Source organism: Aulonocara sp. 'chitande type north' Nkhata Bay, linkage group LG2 (genome assembly GCF_057382095.1).
Source record: "Aulonocara sp. 'chitande type north' Nkhata Bay isolate Kocher_YH1m ecotype deep benthic linkage group LG2, A_spYH_male_GT1.1, whole genome shotgun sequence".
Taxonomy (NCBI): domain Eukaryota; kingdom Metazoa; phylum Chordata; class Actinopteri; order Cichliformes; family Cichlidae; genus Aulonocara; species Aulonocara sp. 'chitande type north' Nkhata Bay.
The window spans coordinates 13,700,066-13,720,739 of record NC_141345.1 but is presented as its reverse complement, the minus strand read 5'-3'; the positions used below and the strand labels follow the sequence as shown (position 1 = coordinate 13,720,739).

Below are 20,674 nucleotides of genomic sequence, written 5' to 3'. Positions count from 1 at the left end.
TTCCGTTACTTTACTGATTACTTATTTTCAAAGTAATTAATTACTTAGTTACTTAGTTACTTTTTAAAAACACGATTTACAACCTGAAGAGGTGATAAAGCGATAGATCTTTCAGCCCAATTCTACTTTTTCTACATAATCCATCATACAAAATGTAATCAAATGGAAAAGTATCTTTTTTTTTACTTGTCTTATCAGTTTTAATCTTTTAACTTTATGCATCAAGCAAAAATTTAATTATATGCAACATTCTCTGACTTGAATAAATTAGTTTAACATTTAAACCTATTTTCTGCACATTCCAGCACATAAAATACAATATTTTTTGTGTTTACACTCACTCTTTCAAGTAAAACACAGCAGAAAATAAATAAAGTCAAAGACTCAGCGGTCCTGTTGCTCTATTTTCACCTGTAAAGCAGGACTGCGGTAGGCGGAGGTTTACCCTGGTGCAGGTGTCACGCGGTCAGTTGAAGAATCCGTGAGTTTCTCTGTGAGGTTCAAGGTTCAAGGTTCTTTATTATTTGTCACATGCATAGTTATACAAGTATAACACACAGTGAAATGTAGCCTGACACGCTCCTCGACATGTGCAAAAAATGGGGGGGGGGTGTAGAGGAAGAACATTATATATATATATATATATATATATACACATACACATATAGTATATACACTGGGTGAATGTGCAGTAGTAGCAGCAAGCAGGTGAATTCTGTACATTAATATGAATAGATATCTGACTATTTTACAGGATAGACAATATAAACATATTTAAAATTAAAGGAATTTGAAATGTACATTGTGCCTTGGTTTAGTGTCTGGAAGAGTCCTGTCTCAGTCAATTATAGATGATGTGAGAGGGCGGGTGTGTGTGTTTAGGGCACGGATGGCTTGGGGATAGAAGCTCCTCTTGAGTCTCTCTGTCCTTGCCCGGAAGATGCGGAACCTTCTACCAGATTGCAGAAGTTGGAACAGTTTGTTGCCAGGATGGGACGGGTCCTTCAGTATCTGCGCTGCTCTAGTCCGGCATCTCCTGGTGTAGGTGTCCTGAAGCAGCGTTCTGCTGTACGGATCACTCTCTGGAGAGCTTTTTGGTCCTTCACACAGCTGTTCCCGAACCACGATGTCATGTTCTGTGCGAGGATGCTCTCCACAGCGCCTGTATAGAAAATCCTGACGATCTTTGGAGAGACCCTGAACTTCCTCAGTTGTCGTAGGTGATACAGGCGCTGCCTAGCCTTTTTGGTCTGGACCTGAATTCCCCATTACGTCGTTGCGCACTCGGTGCTTGCTTGGAAGTTTAGGGGTTTTTTTCGCTGTAAAGTTTTCTTCCCACGCACAATGGACGCTAATGTTTTTGTCACTTTTCATGGAATCAAACTCAAAGTAAGGTCAGTACTTCCACGCTTTAAACGCTGCACGCTCATACTCTCTCCCATAATCAATATGTGATCCATTGTTGATCTGCACAAGGCTGTTGTCACTAACGGTGCACTCGCTTACGTCACTGTCGTGAGACATTCTCCCAAAAAAATCACGGTTTTAGTAACGCAGTAACGCAGCGTTCCTACGGGAAAGTAACGGTAATCTAATTACCGTTTTTGCAATAGTAATCCCTTACTTTACTCGTTACTTGAAAAAAGTAATCAGATGGTAAATGGTAAATGGCCTGCATTTGTATAGCGCTTTTCTAGTCCCTAAGGACCCCAAAGCGCTTCACACTACATTCAGTCATTCACCCATTCACACACTGGCGATGGCAAGCTACATTGTAGCCACAGCTGCCCTGGGGCGCACTGACAGAGGCGAGGCTGCCGGACACTGGCGCCACCGGGCCCTCTGACCACCACCACCATCAGATTACAGTAACGCGTTACTGCCCATCTCTGGTGGCGGAAAACTAACACTGCACATCACTCTAAACACACCATCCCCACTGTCAAATATGGTGTTGGCAGCACCATGCTCTGGGGGTGCTTCTCTTCAGCAGGGACGGGGAAGCTGGTCAGAGTTGATGGGAAGATGGATGGAGCCAAATACAGAGCAATCTTGGAAGAAAACCTCTTGGAGTCTGCAAAAGACTTGAGACTGGGGCGGAGGCTCACCTTCCAGCAGGACAACGACCCTAAACATAAAGCCAGGGCAACAATGGAATGGTTTAAAACAAAACATATCCATGTGTTAGAATGACCCAGTCAAAGTCCAGATCTAAATCCAATCAAGACTCTGTGGTAAGATCTGAAAACTGCTGTTCACAAACGCTGTCCGTCTAATCTGACTGAGCTGGAGCTGCTTTGCAAAGAAGAATGGGCAAAGATTTCAGTCTGTAGATGTGCAAAGCTGGTAGAGACGTACCCTAAAAGACTGGCAGCTGTAATTGCAGCAAAAGGTGGTTCTACAAAGACTCAGGGGGCTGAATAATTACGCACACCGACTTTGCAGTTATTTATTTGTAAAAAATGTTTGGAATCATGTATGATCTTCGTTCCACTTCTCACGTGTACACCACTTTGTGTTGGTCTTTCACGTGGAATTCCAATAAAATTGATTCATGTTTGTGGCTGTAATGTGACAAAATGTGGGAAAGTTCAAGGGGGCCGAATACTTTTGCGCTTTGTTGGATGGTGGAGGCTGTCATCTGGTGGTTAAATACTGGAGGTGATCAATCAATTATCTAATTATCAGAGACTCCACCCAACAACTCAGCAGACACGCCCAGGTATCCACCCCCTAAGAAAGAAAAGGGGAAAAAAAACCCACAGCTATCCTCTGGTGGGAGGAGTCACACATAAAACAAACACTGACAACATTGGATCATAACACAGTTAAAAGTTGAAATGTAAATGGTTGTTTTTTTATTATATAATTGATTTGTTTACATTTTATGTGGAGTGAATAAATAAAAGCATATTTATATATAAACATATAAATAAAAACATGTTGTTGTTGTTTTACATTAGTAATTCATTTTGTGCATAATTTTATATTACTGTTGATAATAAATTAATTAAACCAACAACTTGAAGAGCTGGTTGGGAGCCGGAATTCCCATCACTAGAGAAGGCGAACTCCCGGCACACCGTTTTCAGACCCCCCGCGATCTTTGGCTACTCAGGTTAAACATGATATATAAGTCACTCAGATAACTTAAAAATGTTATTGTTTGTTTTTTTCACTGTTTTATTTGTTCCTGAGTAAATCGGTTTGGCTGAAATTAAAATTCTAGTTTTCGCACAGCTGAATAAACGTCAAACAGAAAACTGATTAAACAGAAGTGTGAGATGATCGAGAGTTTGCTCCAGTGTCCTGTTATATTTTAGATAGCGAGGAGCAGACGGCTGAGTGTATTAAACCCCACCGAGACAGCGGTGACGCAAATCTGACGGCCAATTTCACAGCCACTCACTTCAGGCCTACCCGGTCTTTGGAGGACACGGCCCACGTAGACTACGAAGGACAGGTCCTCCAAAGGATGCAGCCTAGGAATTGGGACACAGCTATAGTCAGTCTCTGCTTGATTAAGGTGAAGGAGGAGAGGTAAGCTGTGTTACCGATTCCATGTGCGTTTGTTAAGTTTCACAAATAATGGAGGTCACTGTAAGTAAATTGCCCGTCTCTGGGAACCCAAAATGTCTGCTTACCTTACCCCCTTCCTTGATACTCGAGTGAGACTGCTTCCCACAGTAATACTATAACACAGAGTACAGCACAGTTGTAATAATCAGAATACTTTAATGATCCCTGAGGAAAGTATGTGGTGTCAGTTGTACAAAGTCAATAAGAACAGTAACAGACCAAACTAAATAATAATACACTATAATGCAAAGTTTACAAAATAAGAACTAGCTCTAATATATAAAAATAACTCAATTATAAATATCTAGAATAATACGTGATATATACGATTCACATTTTACTTTAAAATGTAAAACTTTGTTATTTACTGCAGAGCGTGTGCAAAGAGTATAACTACTGCACTGTGTGCTGATGGAGCTGTACAGAGATGGCCTCCATTCCCACAACATTACTGGCCTTGTGACCAGTTTATTTACCCTCAACCTGCTGTCCCAGCATGCAACAGCACAGAGGATAGCACTGACCACAGCAGGCTGATAGAAAAATCCTGAACATTGTCTGACAGATGTTGAAGGACCTCAGAGACTCTGGCCGTTCCTGTAGAGTGCAGTGGCATTTTTAACCCAGTCCAGCCTATTATCAGTGTGTCCTCTGAGGTATTTATGCTCCTCCACAGTGTCCACATTGACCACCTGGATTGAAACGGGGGTCACGAGTTTCCTGGTCTTCCTAAAGTCCACAATCAGTTCTTTGGTCTTTGTCACGTTGAGCTGCAGATGATTCTGCTCGCATCACGTGACAAAGGAGTCATCAGAAATTTTCTGAAGGTGGCAGGTCTCTGTGCATGTAATACTGTATGGAAATAGTGTAAAGTACAGTAGTACACAGTACAGTAATGCAGTATTACTTTACAGGGTCGTATTATCTTCTAGGCTGAGGGTGGGATCAGCTGTGGGTGGAGGCGGAGTCCCACCCTTGGAGCAGCTGTGTTTCAGCCCCTCAGTTTCAGACTGACTCAGAGCTGCTCGCAAACATGAAGTCTTTCTGCCTCCTCTCTCTGATCCTCCCGGTCCTCTCAGTCCAGGACTCTGCCCCTTTGGGATGTGGATCTTGTGATCTGGCTCAGTGTGCTCCTCTCCCAGCGGAGGGCTGTGCTGCTGGCTCTCTGGTGGACTCCTGTGGCTGCTGCTCTGTCTGCGCTGCCGCAGAGGGTGAGCTGTGCGGAGGTCGCCGGTCGGCAGCTCGCCGCTGTGGCTCCGGTCTGGAGTGCGTGAGAAGCGGCGAGAACAAGAAGAACAAGATGGGAGTCTGTGTCTGTAAGAGCAAATACGAGGTCTGCGGGACAAACGGAGTGACCTACACGAACACCTGTGCACTGAAAACTGCAGGCCTGCGAGCCCAGAGTGAGGGAAAAGAATCTGTCAACATGCAGAACAAAGGTCGCTGTGGTTCAGGTGAGGTCGCAGGTCATGGTATCAATCTATGTAGCCTACAGCCTGCAGAAGGGGGTCACTTATTCTGATATGTGGCTTGATACAGTTGGAGAAATAACCTGCAGCTGACGTACATATATACGTATGTATTTATACGTTGCTGTGATGTAAATGTAGAGCAGTTAAAAAAACCTAAACGTCTCTTTCCCCTTCTGTGGTCCAGCGGACTATGAGGCAGTCTGTCAGTTACAGACTGATGTCGCCTCTGATAATCCTCCTCCATCCCAAACATCACATTCCTTTCTACATGAAAACACCCACTGAGTGTGCTCAGAGCAAACTGAATTCCTGTGAGGTCACTGAGGACTTCCTGTCTGGACCTGTTTCACCCACATTCATCTTTTCTTTCTGTCTGCAGCTCCACTCATTGTTACTCCTCCAGGTGAGGTGTACAACGTGAGTGGCTCTCAGGTGTACCTGAGTTGTGAGGTGGTGGGCGTGCCCACACCAGTGCTAACCTGGAAGAAGGTGAGTTTGTGTGCCATCATTCAGCAGTTTGTCACACATTTAAGATGTATTTTGTTTTTCTCCATAAAAAGAAACACTCAAAGGTTCAGGCGTGACTCCACAGAAGTGTTTGCCTTCCTCTTTGTTGCTGACTTCCTGTTTCCTGCCGCTGCCAATAGAAACAATCAAAGTTCTCCACCTGGAAACATAAAACAGGAAATTATCCTGATTTAAACATTTCCCTGAACAGCAGCTTACATCACTACTTAACAACAATAGTCACCTTGAGGTACTTTAACATGCAAGGAACAGACCCCGCAGTATTAGAGGGACGCCAAGCAAAAATTAAATTATATCAACAGTCTTTGACTTGAAGAAATTGCTTAACACTTAAACCTATGTTCCGCATATTCCAGCATATAAAATAAAATCATATTTTGTGTTTACACTCTTTGAAATAGATGCAAGTAAAATGGCAGAAAATAAATAGAATCAAAGACTCAGCAGCTCTTAAATCTATTGTCAGCTGTTTATCAGGAGTGGGGCGGGTGGAGGTTTGCCCACAGCAGTCATGTCAGTGAGGGGATCTGGGGGTTTCTCTGTGAATGTCACATTCCCGTGGCAGCGTGCTCGCTCAGAAGTTTAGGGTTTTTTTCAACTGTAGAAAGAAGTTTTCTTCCCACGCAGAGTGAACAGCAGACGCTAATGTTTTTGTCACTTTTTATGAAAAAATGTTTACGCTTTAAACGCTGCATGGTCGTACTCTCTCCGTACGCACTCCATATTATCCATTGTTGATCGCCACACGTCTGTTACCACACGCTTACATCATTGTCATGAGACACTCTCACAAACAAAATCACAGGTTAGTACCACAGCAATGCAGCATGCTTAGGGGAAAGCAACAGTAATCTAATTACTTTTTTGCAATAGTAATCCCTTGCTTTACTCGTTACTTGCGAAAAGTAATCAGATTGCAGTAATGCATTACTGAAAATCTCTGGTGAGGATGTAACAGTATTAAAAGACAACCAACCTCTGTGGGAGTGGATGATATGCTTCTTCAATAACATGAGAGAATAACACGGATGAATTCTATCCTTAAACTTTGTTACTGCACCTTCAGAAGGACATGTAATGCAGTGTATTACCCACTGCTGTGTAATCTGTTACTGTAAACTTAAATGTTATTAAAAATGATCACGAAAGACAGTTTTCAAGAAATACAGTTAAATGTTCACTTTCTGTGGGATATGTCAGAACAAGGGTGTGAACTCAATTGAGTCTAATAATAGATTAAATTCCATGTTGAGGCTGTTATTTTCAGTAAAAGAGAAATGGTAGAGAAAGTCTGAGTATGGGTCAGCTGCATGATAGATAACAACAATTCAGTTTTTTGGTTAGCGTGTTATGAGGCTCAGAGTCGGCCTTTCAAAACTTAAATTGTTTTTGGCTCTATTGTTGATTGATAAGCTAGAGATGAAGATCGTCTTGGCCTGTGTCTCCAACATATCATTATGATAATCGTTGTTATCGTTGGAATCCGGTCTTTAAGTTATGACATGATGCTTCCGGGCCCAAACTACCCTGCGTTTAATAAGGCTTTTTGTGTTTTTAACATGTTTTAATGCTTTGTATCTTGTTGTATTTAATCTCAAAAAACCCTAAAAACAGTCTGTGATCACTGTCGGCCTCTCTTGGTTTTTATTACCGCTGTTCATTTTAAAACTCAGTTTTTAAACCCTTACGATGTAACTACAGCCCAGCCCAAGCAGCAGTAGAATGACTAACCTCATATTGTGGATGGATTATCTCAGTTGTTCTCCTGACTGAAGTTTGGTCCGTTTATAGCATCCTGCCATGCAATTGTATTTGTCTCTAACCATTGGGAACCCTCACGTTAACTTTTATGGAGTGGAAAAAAGTTAGTATTCATCCTCCAGCTTCACTGTGTTTATGCTATGCTAACATAGCTGTGTCGCTAGCGATCACGTAGCATAACATTATATACCAGCTAGCCCAACTTCAGTAACCCTTCAAACGTCACTGCTGTTTAGTTTTCTGTCTTCATTTATGTTGGAAGTGACAGCAGAGCTGTACGTTTGAATTTTTCAGAAATCTCTCAGTCAGAACATGCTATATCATGTTTAGGTGGAAACTAGTGAGCTAACTCCCTGCTAACTTCTAACTCTGTTAAATATCATAAATCCTGTTTTCATGGATGCCTGGATGTTAAACTTCATAGTTACACCTGGTAAAGCAGCAACGCTGATCATTTTATTACAGATGAAAGAATTTAGACAGTTTAAACTCTCAGTGATGCTGCAGTGTTTGTTTGGGACCTGCAGCGGAATTTGGGCCCAGACATGGCTAATAACGTCAGACTTAAAGACCGGATTGGCTATGTGAGGAGTTCAATTTAACTTCACAACAGCTGCTGCCTCAAGGCAGTAATATAATAAATAGGTTAATTTACAGCATTCAGAGATATCAGCATGTTTCATGAACTTTCTTTTTTTTTTTTTAATCAGGGCTTAAAAACTGATTCTGACGGCTTGTACACTAAGGGCTCAGGTATGTTCAGGTGTGTCTATCAGGGTGGCAAGTAACGGCCTGTTTGAAGAGAATTTACAGACCTTAAGCCCTAAGACCTGCTCAGAGCTGTGGTGAAGCAGGATGTCCAATCATCAGTCTCAGCTTCAGGTGGGGATGTCAGGTGGTTCCTCCACCACAGTCAGAGTATGAGTGAGAAACCCGTTAGAAGACCACAGGGGTTAGACAACTCTGTGATGACATCACAGAGTCAATAAGGTATTTGAAGTTGGATCTCTAAGATTAGAGTGATGATGATAATGATGGGTTTCTTCTTTCAGATCCTCAGTGGGAAGAAGATGGAGCTTCTTCCTGGAGACCGTGACAATCTGGCGATCCAGACTCGAGGAGGACCGGAGAAGCATGAAGTGACCGGCTGGGTGCTGGTCAGTACAAACACTATGTTATGTCACTGCTGCAGTGGGACCAATCAAAATAGACCATGGTGTTTGTGTTTCAGATCTCGCCTCTGACCAAAGAAGAAGAAGGATCGTACGAGTGTCACGCCACAAACACCAAAGGAGAAGCTTCAGCAGTTGGAGCAATTCATGTGGTTGAGTCCATCGATGAGCTCACTGCCAGGAAAGGTAACATCTAAAATTACCTTATGAAACATCCCCCATGGTCATCACTGACCTTGGTCTCTGGAGGATTTACCTCAGCCTTTGTCAGCCTTTCAAAAACACCATCAGACTCAGCTCAGTTTTTCAGGCGTAGATTCTTCCACTTCTTCCATAACTATAAACTGTTAAATGAAGAAAAATGTTTCTAGTCCAAGAAGCAGACTTATCCATGTCAGTGAAACACGCTTTAGGGCGGCAGTGGAATCAGAGCTCCTGTTACTGAAACTTTTAAAATGATAAATAAAACATTTGCAGAGGCATTATCCAGCTTTTATTACCTGAGGCCTGTTCTCTTCTTATCCCATTACAAAGTAAGCAGAAAAATGATCCAGAGATGATTCTAAGCATGCCCAGATCATCCAGTTACAGACTGCTGGGCTCCTGCCAATTTATTCTGATAATCAGTCTTTTTTTCTTCACTAATCACAGATATATCATACAGGAATGTGGGGTCTAGATGGAGAGCACTGCAACCTTACTGACAAAATAAAGCATAGCCATCAGAATCCAGCATTGCCAAAAGTCTCTAACATAAACGAATAATGAAGCAGCCCAGGCTGCTTCATTATTCTTCTAAATTCTTCATTCCAGATTTAGAAGTGACTGGTGATGGTTAAGTTACATACAAGTAACATGTGTTGTACATGACACGTCAAACAAATGCAAACAGAGAACGTAACATCACATTCACAAGGAGATGATGAAATGAACTGAATATACAGGAAAATCAAAAGATTGGGACCCTTTTAAAAAACAGAAATGTTAATAAACACTGTATGTGGGATGACGTGTATATGTCTATGTATGAAAGTATTACATTTATACATACATACATGTATATATGCCACCCAAGTGTTTGTGATCATTGCTAATGAGTCTTTTACACACTGTGGAGGAATTTTGGTCCACTCATCATATGAGAATTGTTCTTATCAGCATCACCCGCATTTTTGAGGTCATGCCACAGCATCTCATTCAGATTCAGGTCAGGACTTTGGCTACGTTCACACTGCAGGTCTTAATGCTCAATTCCGATTTTTTGTTCAAATCCGATTTTTTTGTCTGCTTGTTCACACTACGAATAAAATGCGACAGTAAACGCGCTCTAGTGTGAACACTCAAAGCGGCCCGCATGCACAAAAGAAGACGTCACACACAACGCGCTCTGTTTAGACCCAGAGCAAACAGTATTGTTTGACTGATGGCCCTTAATATAGAGACTTCGGACTTTACGTTTCCCAATTTTTGCTTTAAGTTATTTTGTTATTCACATAATAATGTAGATAACCTAATAATGATCCTTATAGCTGTTTTAGAGGAGCGGTGCTTCAAAGGATAGTTGCAGATTTGTCAGAATCTGCAGATTATACAGTACAAATAAAATGTTCACGTTTCTCCAACGTTGTCTTCCCAACAGTTTCACTGACATCTACACGGGATGGCCAGGAAGCGTTCGCGATGTCTTCTCGGGCGCTGATAATTGGCGTCTGTCTTGTGTCAGTGACGTAAAAGACGGATTTAATGCGACATGACCGTTCAAACAGCAGTCGCTTTCTAAAACATCGGATATGTATCGGATTCAGTACCACATACAAAAGTGACCCAGATCGGATTTGAAAATATCGGATTTGTGCCGTTCACACTGTCATACCATGATCGGATATGGGTCACATAGTGTCAAAAAAATCGGATTTGATGCGCTTTTGCCTGCAGTGTGAACGTAGCCTTTGACTAGGCCACTCCAAATTAAAGATGGACTTGCTGGTGTGCTTTGGATCATCATCCTGCTGCAGAACACAAGTGCACTTCAAGATGTTTTGGTAGAATTCACGACTCCATTAACAACAGCAAGACATACAGCTGCCAAAAAGTTTTGTCTTGCCAGAGCACAGAGTATGTTGGGGATCAAGATGTTTTCTTAGAAAACCGAGACAAGCCTTTCTGTTCCTTTTGCTAAGCAGTGGTTTTTGTCTTGGAACTCTGCCATGCAGGCCATTGTTGCCCAGTCTCTTTCTTATGGTGGAGTCATGAGCACTGGCCTTAACTAAGGCAAGTGAGGTGTGCAGTGTTTTGGATCTTGCTCTGGGGTCTTTTGTGACCTTTTGGATGTGCCGTTGCTCCACTCTTAGGGTAATTTATGTTATAAATTGGAGTGGGGCGATCACCTTTTTCACACATGGGTTTGGATTTTTTCCCCAAAGATGAACAAACACCTTTATTTAGAATATGCATGATGTTTTTAATTTTTTACTTGTGTTATCTTTCATGATCTGACATGAGCAGACCCACGAGCAAACATGTTTTCGCACCACTGTATATAAACAATATATCAAAAGATTGGGGGCCTGTTCTTCGTACCGCGCTAAGTGAGTTAGCTGGATGAGATTGTTGACGATTTCGCGTGATCCTGGATCGTTCGGTTCCCTGAAGCCCATCCGGGACTTGCTGTCATAGCAACAGAGCCGTAAGCGTAAACCTGCTGGGGAGCAGGTTTACTTTATGTAAACAGGATTAGATCGCGGCCACGCAGGTATGTCCGCGTCATTCATACGAAAGCAACAGCGATATTCCACCACTGTTTCACCATAAATAAATAACATCAATGTAACTAAAGATAATGCAGCACTTGATCCTTTTATTGATTTCACACAGATACATACAGGTCATTCCCTAAAAAAGGGAAATGTACTATTAACATTCTATTACATGTATGTGATTATTACAGATGTAATTCATATTTCAGAGTAGTAATTGTAAATTACTTCGTGTAATCAAGATGAGGGACCACGGCTATAAAAGCGAAGGTGGATTTGGGAAGTCTGTCGCAGTCATATCCTGTCCGTTTACGCGAGCAACCCATTGCGGAAGGTGCAAGATTGATAAGGAGAGTCCTCAGAATTCAGCGTATATTGCGGGACAGACAGGATCCTTTAGCTCAGCGCGACAGTGTGCTCATAGAGAGATATCGATTTTCCCGTGAGGGTATTATTCACTTAACCAACTTGTTGACGAGGGGGTGCAGGACCACCACCTGTCTTTTTTTTTGCTCTGCCCTTTTCTTGGTTGCTGTTATGAACAAACAAACAGAGTATTCCAGGGTCTCTTTCCAAGAGACGACAAGCAATATAAGTGATAAATATTACCATTCTGTAGAATATTCTTATATTTCACTTTTACTTGTTCCCATGTTCTAGTGGGTCCTGTTGTGGCTCTAATGTGAAAGGGGATATAATATAACATATTATAATATAATATAATGTAATATAATATTGGATAATATGGTGTGATATGATAAATCTACCCTACCGCCTACTGGTGTTGGCCAGAGGGGCCGATGGCGCAATATGGCAGCCTGGCTTCTGTCAGTCTGCCCCAGGGCAGCTGTGGCTACAACCGTAGCTGCCTCCACCAGTGTGTGAATGTGAGAGTGAATGAATAGTGGCATTGTAAAGCGCTTTGGGTGCCTTGAAAAGCGCTATATAAATCCACTCCATTATTATTGTTATTATTGAATTACTTACGAGTTTGATTTGTCAGCAACTTTCTGCGAGCCCTCTCTCCTTGCTTTTGCAGCCTTTGCAGTGTTCCCTTGCGTTTTAATTAAACTCTGAAACTCCTGAAATCCCTCACTCAAGAGTTCTTGCTCTGCTGCCGAAAAATACCGAGCGCGCTCCTTCGACATTTTCGCCGACCAATCAAAGGGTTGCCGATCAATGTTTCTACTATCGATGCGTAGCCCCTGTTGGGCCACCCAGTGATCTCACATTACTTCATCCAGCTATACTAATCGTCAACAACAGGTGTGTTCGGGGAACCGGAATAGCGAGCTCAGAGTTAGCGCGATGATTTGGTCTTGGATGTTTCATTTGATCTTGGATGTAGTAAGCGACGTACGAAGCACAGGGCCTGGGACACCGCCTTTACATTATTGACATTTTAAAATGATAATTTGTTGAACAAGAAAAGAAACATATCTGAAAGTAAATATGTCGTGTTTCTTTCAGTGACAAAGGAAGTCAACCTGTGATCAGCTGATCGTCTCAGGAATCCCAGACTTTTAACTTCCACTAAAACCTGAATTTGTTTCCTTTCAGTCGTTTTTAGTTTTAATCCAGCCTTTTTCAAACTTCAGTCTTTTGTTCTACATGTTATATCTTTTGTTATATTTGTAACTTTTAAAGTATTTTTCCTCCTCTGGGCACCAGCGGAAGTTTGAAATGGTGAAACAGGTGTATTTGTTTGTTGCAGTCTACACATTAAATATGAACCTTAAACTGCATGTTTTTCTTCTCAATTTAATAAACCATAATAATGTTTGTGTGTTGTTTGAATCTAATCAATATTTCAACTCTTTCAGTTAAATAATCAATGTTTTTACTGTGAAGGTCCCAGAAAAACATTATATTTTCAAAAATAAAAAGAGAAAAATGGAAAGATCAACTAATTCCTTGTGATCAATGTGAACTTTCATTAAATACAAACATGCATTCATCCATTTGCTTTTGCTTATCTGCGGCTGGGTCGTGGTGGCCGCAGGCTAAGCAGAGAAGCCCAGACCTCCCTCTCCCCAGCTGATCCAGTGGAACATCAAGCTGTTCCTAGGTCAGCTGAGAGGAGGCCCTGGGGCAGATCCTTTCACCTAGTCAACGGCGTACAAAGATCCTGCGCGATGAACCGTAGATTTCAAAGTTTGATTCCTCAGTCCATAAAACCTTCCAGTCTTCAGTAGTGCAATGGTGGCGTTTCATGGTCCAGACAAGCCTCGTTGGCTGTGTCCCAATTCAGGGTCTGCACGCTTGAAGTACGCGCACTACGCATACTACGTACGGTGCGTACTATAAGTACGAGAAGTGCGGAAGTGAGAGGCTTGTGAAATGGGACGGTATACGCTTTGTCGCGCTGTTCAGGTTGCCTAGCAACCATGATACTAACCGCGAGACACGTTACATACAGCTTTGTTTGACAGAAACGAAGGAGAAAAATGTTTTGTCAGTCATTCATTTTTGTCATGACATCACTTTGATTAGTTGAGTATCTGAGGCTGAGACCACGGGACTGTAAAACATGATTGTTGGGCTTCATTTCTGTGCTGAACAGTCATTTAAGATTAGTTAGTAAATAACAATTAGTTAATGTTGTTCATGAGACTAAAGTCATCTCACTGTGGTAATGTAAATATAATATGGCCAATATTATAGTATTGTCAGATTATTATGATATTGATTATGATATATATATATATATATATATATATATATATATATATATATATATATATATATATATATATATATGTATATATATATATATACACACACACACACATATACATATATCACTGACTTTCAGCTTGTTGTGTTTGTGGATATATGACTGACTTTAATTATTAAACATTCGCACATAAATAAGTGACGTCATATTCAGTACTTTTGACAGTTCACTCTTCGGCCGCTCCATCTTATTAGGGAAATTCCACATACATAAATGTAAATTTCAAAACTCAACCCCATCATTTAATTTGTTTTTGATTGAAATTGAATATTACTTAAACTCTCTTAAATTAACTTCCAATAAAAAAGGTTTATCATTGATTGAAATTCATTCAGAAATGTTTAACGAATGAGCTGTCACAACTTTCAAATACAAAGTTGTTATGAAGTCTGTCACATTCCCCCCCCCCCTTTTTTTTCTTTTGTTTTTTTCCTTTATTTATTTATCCTTCTTATTTCATTGTACTGTATATTGTTACTCTTATTTGCCTTGTATGTCTGCTGTACAAACTGAACTGGAATGACTGACTTTTCGCTTTATAATTTCAATAAAGTTTGGGGGAAAAAAAACCCTCTTCGGCCGCTCAGTTCTGCCGTATTTTGCGGCAAAATTCTCCACATCCACCGCCGCGCTATGACTTGTGGGATATATGGGACCACGAAGCGTGCACTGGACCACGCTTGATATTTGGGGAAATCGACGGTGCATTTGGAGTATGCATTTGAAGTACACTTCGAATTGGGACAGCCGTCGTCGCGTGGCGGTGATGTAACTGCACTTAAAATGCGTACTTCAAGCATGCAGACCCTGAATTGGGACACAGCCTTTGTCTTATTCTGACGTCTGGCTTTCTTGCTGCAGCTCGTCCTGTCAAACCTGCAGCTCAAAGCCTTCTCTTCACACCTGAAACTGAGACTTGCTCACTACGACCACTATTAAGCTGTGTGGACGTAGCCTGATTCAGTCGTGTCTTTGGGTCTGCAGACCTCTTCCTGTCAGTTTGTTTCTGAGCCTTTGGATGCTAAAGGAAACTGGACTCACTGACATCTTGACTTTGTTTGCAGTTTCTCTGTCGGACAGACCGACATTTATGTGTTATGATGGTCTGTCTCTTTTCCACTGTTATTCTCGCCATGTTTGTATCAACACACTACAGTACAGTACTGTTCAGCTGATGCCCACGAGGGTATGGTACCACAGTGTGCTCCAACACTGCTTCATGCAGACAGAGGGGGACGTAATCCAGAACAGTTAGAACACCTGTAGGAATTAGTAGCACCAACTTTCAAGGCTGATCAATCTCCAATACTGCAGAACAGCTTTAACCTCCTAGGACCTGGCGACATCACATTTTGGGTATTTAGACCAAAACACTCAATTTCGCTCTACAAGGGCCAAATATCCACTTAGGAGGATATTATACTTGTAACAAGTGTCACCTGGCAGTTTGTTGCTCTCTACCAGGTGATTGGCTGAAGAGCTGTGAAAAGGTAGTGGGTTTGTGGGGTGAAGTCAGCGCTCTTCTGTGGAAAAAAACAGAGGCAATTAATTCACTCGAGTGCGAGTGGGTATACTGTCGGTAAGAGACTTTTGCCATTTTTGTTTGGATCATTTGCTATTGTATGTGCCTATTTTTAATGTGTTGTTGGACTTTTTTAGTGTGACCACGAATTTTAATAGAAGAATTGATCAAGCCCTAGATCGACGGCGCGCAGGGAAACTGATCAATATTGTAGGTATATTGAGTGTTTGTTTTGAATGGTTTCATAAAACTGATATTTTATTGGGTAATATTTTAATCGATAATCTCGATAGTCTCTGCTGTCCTTTCTTTGTTCTTTTGATTGATTTGTAATTTTGTTTTGGTTAGTTGTCCAGCCGTAAAGGCGGGTATTGATTGAGAGTGAGTTGTGTAAGGGCGGACTAACCTCCCTTTTTGTTTTTTGTTTAATTGTTTGTGCCACTTCCCTTTATCTCCCAGATCGCAGGTCATGCATAGCACTGATTCCCAGCTGCGCTGAGACCCGAATTGTTTGCAGTGCGTGCCACGATTGCAGTGTCGCTAAGCAGGGTGTGACGGGTTGCAGTGTTATTTTCGCACCGTTGGTGTGGTAAGTCTCATGTGCAGCTGGGATATCAGCAGAATGTGTTGTAAGTCCTGTCTAATTGATGTAATAAATAAATGATCAATTTATTTCTTTGCCCCATTTACTCATACCTTGTCCTCGGTTACATACTGCTACTGTTCTATCGAAATTTTAAACGAATATCCTCATATGTGGATCTCATTTTTCTTAGAAACAAAAATCAGGTTAAAAATGGTTTTTACATTCATCAGGTCCCAATATGCCCAAATATCAAAGAGAAATTAAAAATGCGTGCCATGGAAGACTTTGGGTCTTAGGAGGTTAAATTGTTAACTCATGTTGTGTTCCCTGAAAAAGGTCTTTTTATATAATTCTGACATGTACGTGTTTTTCCAGTTTTGGGTAACCTTACCGTTTTTAACCTTTGGCAGTTCACCACTTACCTTTGTACCATTTCAAGCTGTTCACTGGACTTACACAATTTGAATTGCAACAAATAACTGGAAAAACTGGGTGTTCTAAAACTTAACTGGTAGTGTATATATTAATATTCTTATATGCAGGTAACATGACCCTTCAAATGCCTGTAACGTGAGCGTGCTCAGAGTGAGAGAGGATTCAGTTAACTTGATCATCTGAGTTTTTAAATCGATCACCTGACTCAAAAACATCTCTGATCAATACTGGAGACTCACCAGTTGTACCTTAAAGTCATAACCCGTCAGGATAGTCACATGAAGAACAAAACACAAATCATCACATGATCAGGAACTGATTTATTGACTTTTACAAAAAGCAAGACAAAAAAAACTAAAAAAAACAACAACTAAACTTCGACTTTCACTTTCTTGTGACGTCACAATGTTCTCTGCATCCGGTTGATTACTTTATGATGTCATCATACGAGGAGCAATGCTCATTGACATCAACTCCTGGAACAGAAGCTTACAGGCGTATGGCATCCGCACCAGAGAGATCTGACAACAACAAACAAAGTGAGGTAAACAACACATAAGAACAAAGACAACCAAAGCATCTCTTCAGCTGGTTTTCTGAAACATGCTTGGACCCTGACATAAAACTCTGGCTTTTCTGTTCTTGAAAAACAGTAAGCCTAGGGACTTCTGCTTCAGCCAATGGAGTAACCGGTCACGTTGAGGAGTTGCTCTCCCACCTTACCTTTAGTTATTCCTTCTAATCTCGTTATCTTGGATTGTTTTCTACTCACTCAACATCGAAAGGGTTATAACCCCTAAAATGCCTTAAGGGAGTGGGAGAATATGCCGAAACAACAAGATAGAAGCGCTTCGACCGCTAAAGCTAACTCTCAGCCGGACCAAGCTAATGCTAGCAGCAACGCAGCCGCTAGCAAAGACTCGGAGATACTCAAAGCTATAGTAAAGCCAAAAGCGGAGATTCGAGAGGACAGCAGACAAAATATGGGCAAACTGAGCCATGAAATTAATGCAAGCTGGATAACATTGCCTGGGACATACAGTGCCTATCAGAGCGGGTGGATGAGGCGGAGTCCAGGATCACCCAGCTGGAGAGCTGGGCTGAAGAGGTGACCATGGCCATGTGCACGAGTCTGGAGGAGCGGAAAAGTCTTCAGCAAAAGATTACTGATCTGGAATCAAGGTCACAGAGAAACAATATTCGTCTATTCGGTTTGTTGGAGGGGGGAGAAAAGAACCCGGTTCCATAATTCATGGACCCACCTGCAAATACCGGAGGATTTTGACATGAAAATTTAACGCGCACATCGCTCGCTGGCAAGTAAACCCCTACCGGGGGCACCTCCGGGACCTGTCATCAACTTTCAGGAATATTCAACAACATGGTCCTGAGAGCATGGAAAAAAAAAAAAAAAAATCAAAGTAGGTGCCAGCTTCATCTATTTCGACCATGATTATCCATGTGAAATTGTCAAAAAAACGCAAAGAATACAGCCATAAAGAAGCTGCTCAAAGAGAAAAACATTTGGTTTCAGAGGAGGAAGATCAGCCGAATGCAGTGTCGCAACTTCGAGAGCTTCTGGGCTGGCAATCAGCAAAAGGCAACGGCCTAGCCACGGCAATGAGAGCAAAGGATAAGCTACAGGGTTTCCAAAGAGATCCAGTGGTTTAGTTTTAATGAGGAAGCTCCTTTCCGCTCCCTTTTGGCCTCACTTCATTCACCAGCCAGGTGGGAGAGTTGGTTCTCCGTTTACGTTCTTATACGTTGGGACTTTTAGGATGGTGGTGTTTATGTCTATAGACAGTTACTTTCCTTTCCAGGCCCTCTCACTTTGAGAGGCTTCCCCCCGACCCACCAACGGGGTCTTAGTTGGGGAGCAAGAGTCTCCTCTAGAAGTCAGTTCTTCATTGTTTCCCCTATATCTGTTTTGCTATGGTTTCGGGGGCCACTGTTCCAGTTTCACTTATTTTTACTGTCTTGTTCAATGTTGGATAGTTTTAAAATAGCCTCCCTGAATGTTAATGGTTTGGGCAATCCACTTAAAAGGAAAAAAAGGGTTCTGGAGAAATTGAAGAAAGGATGGCTCACACGTGGCTTTTCTAAAAGAGACACATTTGTCAAAAAAAGGAACACGCTAAATTTTAATTTCCCAGATATTCCACTTTTTTATAGCACCTGTAGCAATAGCAGACAAAGAGGAGTAACAACTCTTATTTCTAATCTATTAAACTTTGATTTCCTTGATGAGGTTGGTGACAAGGTGGGCAGATATCTATCAAAGGGAGAGTTAATAATATTGTTATCACACTAGCTAATGTGTATATTCCTCTCGAATGTGATAGAAAATTATTTAAGTCATTTTTTTTTATGCTTTAATTAGAGTGGGCGAAGGGATTTTATTCTGTGGTGGAGACTGGAATACAATTCTTAACGTCTCCCTGGATATGACAAGTTGTAAGAGACAAAAAACATAGTTCAAAGGATCTTAATATCTTGATGAAAGAAACTGGTCTGTTCGATGTTTGAAGAGCCCTCCATCCTAAAAACAGGGATTACACCCACTGCTCATTCTCGCACCAAATTCATTCCAGACTTGATTTCTTCCTAATGAACGTTGTTGACTGACATAGAGGAAAGGAGTGGTCGATCAGTACTTCAGATTTATCAGATCATAATATGATTTATTTATCTGTTCAATGATCAAGTTTTGCCAAATCTACAATATGGAACTTAGGTATCCTCAATAAAGAGTCTGCTATAAAGGAGTTAAAGGGGGAAATAACCAGTTGCACAGGAGATAATAACGATGGTCAGGTTAAGGCGATTGTGGTGTGGGACACGGTTAAGGCAGTGAGAGGGGTAGACTGATTTCAAGGGTGGCTCATCTAAAAAAAAAAAAAAAAAAAAAAGGTAAAAGGGCAGCATATGATGATCTCGAAAAAGATCTGAGAAACGTAGAAATCAAACTACAACAAAACGGCAAAGATCAAAGCTTGGTCAACCAAATTAGAGTAACTAAAAACAAGATAAAAGTGTTAGTGCAAGACGAATTGGAAAAGAGATTAAGATTCTGCAAGCAATCCCTTTACGAATCATCCCCGAAAGCAACAAATTCTAGCTAGGCGGCTCCGGAAGCAGGAACAAAAGCATGCTGTCCTTCGGATCAGGGACCCCTCTAACGCTAACTTGATTTATGATCTGGTAGAAATTCACACAATTTTTAATGACTACTACCAATCGTTATATTCGTGTCTAGCTCCAATAGCAGAAATATTTATCCTCTTTAGCTCTTCCTTCTCTTGGATTATTACAGAATGAAGCTTTATGCACACATAACTAGAGAACAATTAGATACTGCAATCAGTAACTTTAAAGCAAATAAGTGCCCTGGTAGTGATGGATTTCCAAATGAGTGGTACAAAATATTTAAAGAGGAACTTGCCCCTACTTTACTCGAATCCTTTAACTTGACCCTCGACAATGCTAAAATATCTCCATCCTGGCGTGAGGCAGTAATATCTGTCCTACCTAAAGAGGGTAAAGATAAAGAATACTGTGAATCTTACCGCCCCATTTCTATTTTGAATGTAGACTATAAATTATTTACGTCAATAATTTCTAGACTAGAAGTCCATTTGCTGGATTTAATACACGAAGATCAGATAGGCTTCATAAAAGGGCGTCAAACACATGACAGTATCAGAAGAACGCTTCATATTATAGAAGAAGCAAAGAATCAGAAACTGAATATGGCACTAGTAAGCCTAGACGCAGAAAAAGCTTTTGACCTGGTCAGCTGGCCCTTTCTTTATAAGGTACTAGAGTGTCTAGGATTCAACAAGATCATTAAATGTATACAATCATTATACAGTAGCCCAGTGGCCAGGTTAAAGATCAATGGACATCTATCCTCTAGTTTTCAATTGAATAGAGACACCCGGCAAGGATGCTCAGCCCCTCGCTCTTCGCTTTGTTTATTGAGCCTGAATCCTGATATGTCACCCCCTGAGCTCATGTCAACTCTGAAAGAGTTTGGGGCCCTGTCTGGTTATAAATTAAATATTACTAAAACACAAGTCCTGAACTTTGATAATCTGCTGAACTCAATTCAGGAGGACACAACTCG

General features: G+C 41.3%; 2 protein-coding genes across 3 annotated transcripts in view; one reads left to right on the top strand and one right to left on the bottom strand.

Moving 5' to 3' along the window:
• Positions 1-4,571: 4,571 nt before the first annotated feature.
• Positions 4,572-13,050, top strand: igfbp7 (insulin-like growth factor binding protein 7). Its single transcript, XM_086305185.1, has 5 exons — positions 4,572-5,033; positions 5,431-5,540; positions 8,393-8,497; positions 8,572-8,698; positions 12,739-13,050. Exons 1-5 carry the CDS (start codon positions 4,613-4,615, stop codon positions 12,759-12,761), a joined length of 786 nt encoding a protein of 261 aa, XP_086161311.1. The 5' UTR covers positions 4,572-4,612; the 3' UTR covers positions 12,762-13,050.
• A 3,798-nt stretch (positions 13,051-16,848) lies between these two features.
• polr2b (RNA polymerase II subunit B) overlaps positions 16,849-20,674 on the bottom strand; it is a 31,097-nt gene continuing 27,271 nt past the window's right edge. The window contains exon 25 of one of the 2 annotated variants that reach the window (XM_086305175.1): positions 16,849-17,719. In XM_086305175.1, the coding sequence (XP_086161301.1) occupies positions 17,597-17,719 (123 nt within the window). In that variant the 3' untranslated portion in view covers positions 16,849-17,596. The remainder of the gene's footprint in view (positions 17,720-20,674) is intronic. The other variant, XM_086305171.1, reaches the window with a different exon arrangement.

Excerpts from the sequence above, each read along its gene's own strand:
- igfbp7 (XM_086305185.1), top strand. The coding sequence starts at position 4,613 with ATGAAGTCTTTCTGCCTCCTCTCTCTGATCCTCCCGGTCCTCTCAGTC. Across the intron at positions 5,034-5,430 it reads CAAAGGTCGCTGTGGTTCAG|CTCCACTCATTGTTACTCCT; the intron begins GTGAGGTCGCAG and ends TTCTGTCTGCAG. Across the intron at positions 5,541-8,392 it reads CAGTGCTAACCTGGAAGAAG|ATCCTCAGTGGGAAGAAGAT; the intron begins GTGAGTTTGTGT and ends TTCTTCTTTCAG.